The 2,900-nt window shown below is 41.3% G+C and overlaps 1 protein-coding gene across 1 annotated transcript; it reads right to left on the bottom strand.

Annotated features, from left to right (window-relative positions):
• Positions 1-532: 532 nt before the first annotated feature.
• Positions 533-2,477, bottom strand: LOC135750066 (zona pellucida sperm-binding protein 3-like). The gene is made up of 8 exons (XM_065268844.1): positions 1,827-2,477; positions 1,630-1,748; positions 1,451-1,554; positions 1,209-1,386; positions 1,026-1,143; positions 863-945; positions 702-793; positions 533-622 (listed from the first exon to the last, which is right to left on the bottom strand). Exons 1-8 carry the CDS (start codon positions 2,463-2,465, stop codon positions 570-572), a joined length of 1,386 nt encoding a protein of 461 aa, XP_065124916.1. The 5' UTR covers positions 2,466-2,477; the 3' UTR covers positions 533-569.
• Positions 2,478-2,900: the final 423 nt, after the last annotated feature.

Raw genomic sequence — 2,900 nt, 5'->3', positions numbered from 1 at the left:
ATATAATTTAAAGTAAAATAAAGCCCAGCCTGTTGGATGTAATTTAACCCGTGCTGGGCATTTTAACACATTGAAAATAACCCAGCGCTTTATTACAGAGTATAAAGCTCTTTTATCTTCGTCTACTATTGCTAAATTGGGTTAAACTAGCAACTCTGGCTAATACAGTCGTAAACAACTGTTGTATATGTTCAGCTTTCAAGTAGAAAGGCATAAAGCCATTTTTGAGTTGCAAATAAAACTCAAAGTAATTTTTTATATAGGTTAAGCTACAATAGTTGCGTTAAAGCAAACATTTGTATGACTTGACATGGACTTGCCCCAAGTTTTGACTGCCTTGATAAAGCAGTACCTTGACTCACAAAAATGGACTTGCACATATGGAACTTCTGCTGCCAATATCAGAGTTTACTAGGGCCCCAGAGGCCAAATGTTAAAACCATTATTTGCAAGTTAAATAAAGATTAAATTAAAGGAATCTATGCATGTCCAGCACAGGTCATGATAAATAAAACACAAGTCAGTGTCCATTTCAAGGTTTTATTGCTCATTCCTTACACCACACTACTTCAGTCTGAGATTACAATGGGGCCAATGGTTGCCTCGCCTTCAGAAACCAGGCCTGGAAAGACAAATTGCAAGTGTCTAGTTAAAAGGCATTTTGATGGGGTACCTGAAGAGCTGCAGGACTGCACACTTACCAGAATCATATACTGCTCTTCCTTTCCTAGTCAAGCCACATATGGAGTCACAGCACGCACACACGTCGTCATTTTCATCTGCAGAAGTCCATCTGTAAAGAGTGTGAAAGTATTATTCAGCACAAACAAGCAATTGTGTGGACACTCAAGTCTGGACATACCCATTGGCAAATGAGCAAGCTTTGCTCTCTGGATTTGTAGGAGTTGAAGCCAAGAGAGCCTTCAAAGCACATGTAATGTAGACCTAGAAATAAAACAGCTTGTATTAAACTAAACTTATTCTCTCAGGATACAAAGACTAAAGTTCCATTTCATTTGACATACCGAGCTGTTACCCGCTTGCTGGAATTTGAAAGCCTCCAACTGAAACTGCAGCTTGTCATTCAAAACTCGGTGCATGTAATGGGAAGGAGAGCCTGTAAGCTTGGCATCAACCAGGCACCTAAAGAGGAAACACGGTCATCCTTCTCTTGTGCATTTGACACCAAGAAAATGAACGCTACTCACCCATGGTTCTCAATAAAGGAATATCTTGGAACAGAGTTCACATCAGGGACTGCAGTAGCCACACAGCCATCAATGAATACACGCAGGGGAACATGGTTGTACTGCTTCACAGAAGCTTCAAAGTTCATGAACTGGCCAAGAAAATACTGGTTGACTGGCCTCTCAAACATCCAATCATCTACAAAGAAAAGCATATTGGCAAATCCCATTTTAGATCCAGACCAGGAAAGAAAGATCATTACCAGTCATGAGCTTAAGGGAGAACACCAGCACTTCCTCTGAAACTATGGTAGCAGCAAAAGGAACTGCAGCAGGCATCAACACGTTACTGCTTACATTCTGCAACCTACAAAAAAAAAAAAATAATAATCTGGAGTATTTAAATGGACAATGCTTAAATGACTGCAAGGTGAAGAATTACCTTGGATAATGACAGTGAATTGCAACAGCAGCTGCATCAGCTCTCACAATGGGAGTTCCACCTAGAGGCCCGGGAGTGTAGAGTAGATTGAATGTGTACACCAACTCATCAGCAGTCATCTGAAAAAAGCAATAATGAAACCATTACCAGATACAAAACTTCACATGCAGTCAGTAGACTGAAAAGCATCCACTCACCGTCAAAGAACTACCACATGTGTGGAGCTCGTATTGAAAGATAAGCACATGAGAATTAGGATCTTCCCCTACAGCTGCACAGCCTCCTAAAGTAATGGATGAGGGATCTGCCAAGTGGCCATTTCCATAGAAGTCTTTTTTAACCTCCACATGGACAAAGTTCTCTGCACATTGTGCTGCTACACTATCAGGAGGGCTGGGTATCCGTAGCTGAAAAGGTACTGCTGGCTGTCGGGGCTCTTCTGGCATGTGGGGAAACTGCCAGGTCAAAGGTGCTACAGGAGCCTGCATTAGCTGCTTGGACTGAGTACTGGCAGGATCTAGCATTCCGGGTGCAAATCCAGGTTTTTGAGGCTGAAAAGAACCTGCTCCTTGAGGGCTTTGAAAAGCTTGCTGAGGTACAAAAACTGGTGGCTGTTGTTGGAATCGTGATGGTTTCTGAGCTTGCGAAGGTACAAAATCTGGTGGCTGCTGCTCGAATCGTGATGGTTTCTGGGCTAGCTGAGATAACAGAACTGGTGGCTGTTGCTGAAAGCTTAATGAGTCCTGGCCTTTCTGAAGTACTGACCACTGTTCCACAGACAATTCTACTGCTAGGAGCAGCAAAAATCCCACACTTTCCCAAGCTACCAGCCCCATTGCGATCCAGACTTTGATATTCTCAGAATACTTGTTTAAACACTGTTTTGCCTTTTTAAAGAGCAAACAATTAAACTGTCTCCACCCCCTTTTAACAAGATTAATGATTCTCCAGGGTTGTTGAGTTAAAAAAAGTTTACCCAAAATTAAAGATCTTCACTCAGCTTTATGTGATGGTTTCCCAGACACGGATTAGCTTAAGACAGTACTAGGCCTCATTTTAATTTGGTAATATATCTAGTTTTGACAAACATGCCTTACTTAAAACATTACTTGTGTGCATTTTAAGGCAAAACAAAGGACACTGATGAATTTTAAGATATGTCAGTGCAAGTTGTTTTCAGTTTGGACCGCTCTCTCTTTTTTTTAGTCTAGGACTAGTCTAATCCCTGTCCAGGAAACAGACCCATAATGTATAGGAATGTATGTTTCTTT

Source organism: Paramisgurnus dabryanus, chromosome 12 (assembly GCF_030506205.2).
Source record: "Paramisgurnus dabryanus chromosome 12, PD_genome_1.1, whole genome shotgun sequence".
NCBI classification, from domain to species: Eukaryota; Metazoa; Chordata; class Actinopteri; order Cypriniformes; family Cobitidae; genus Paramisgurnus; species Paramisgurnus dabryanus.
The sequence above is the reverse complement of the archived record's forward strand: the minus strand, read 5'-3'. Positions and strand labels throughout refer to the sequence as shown.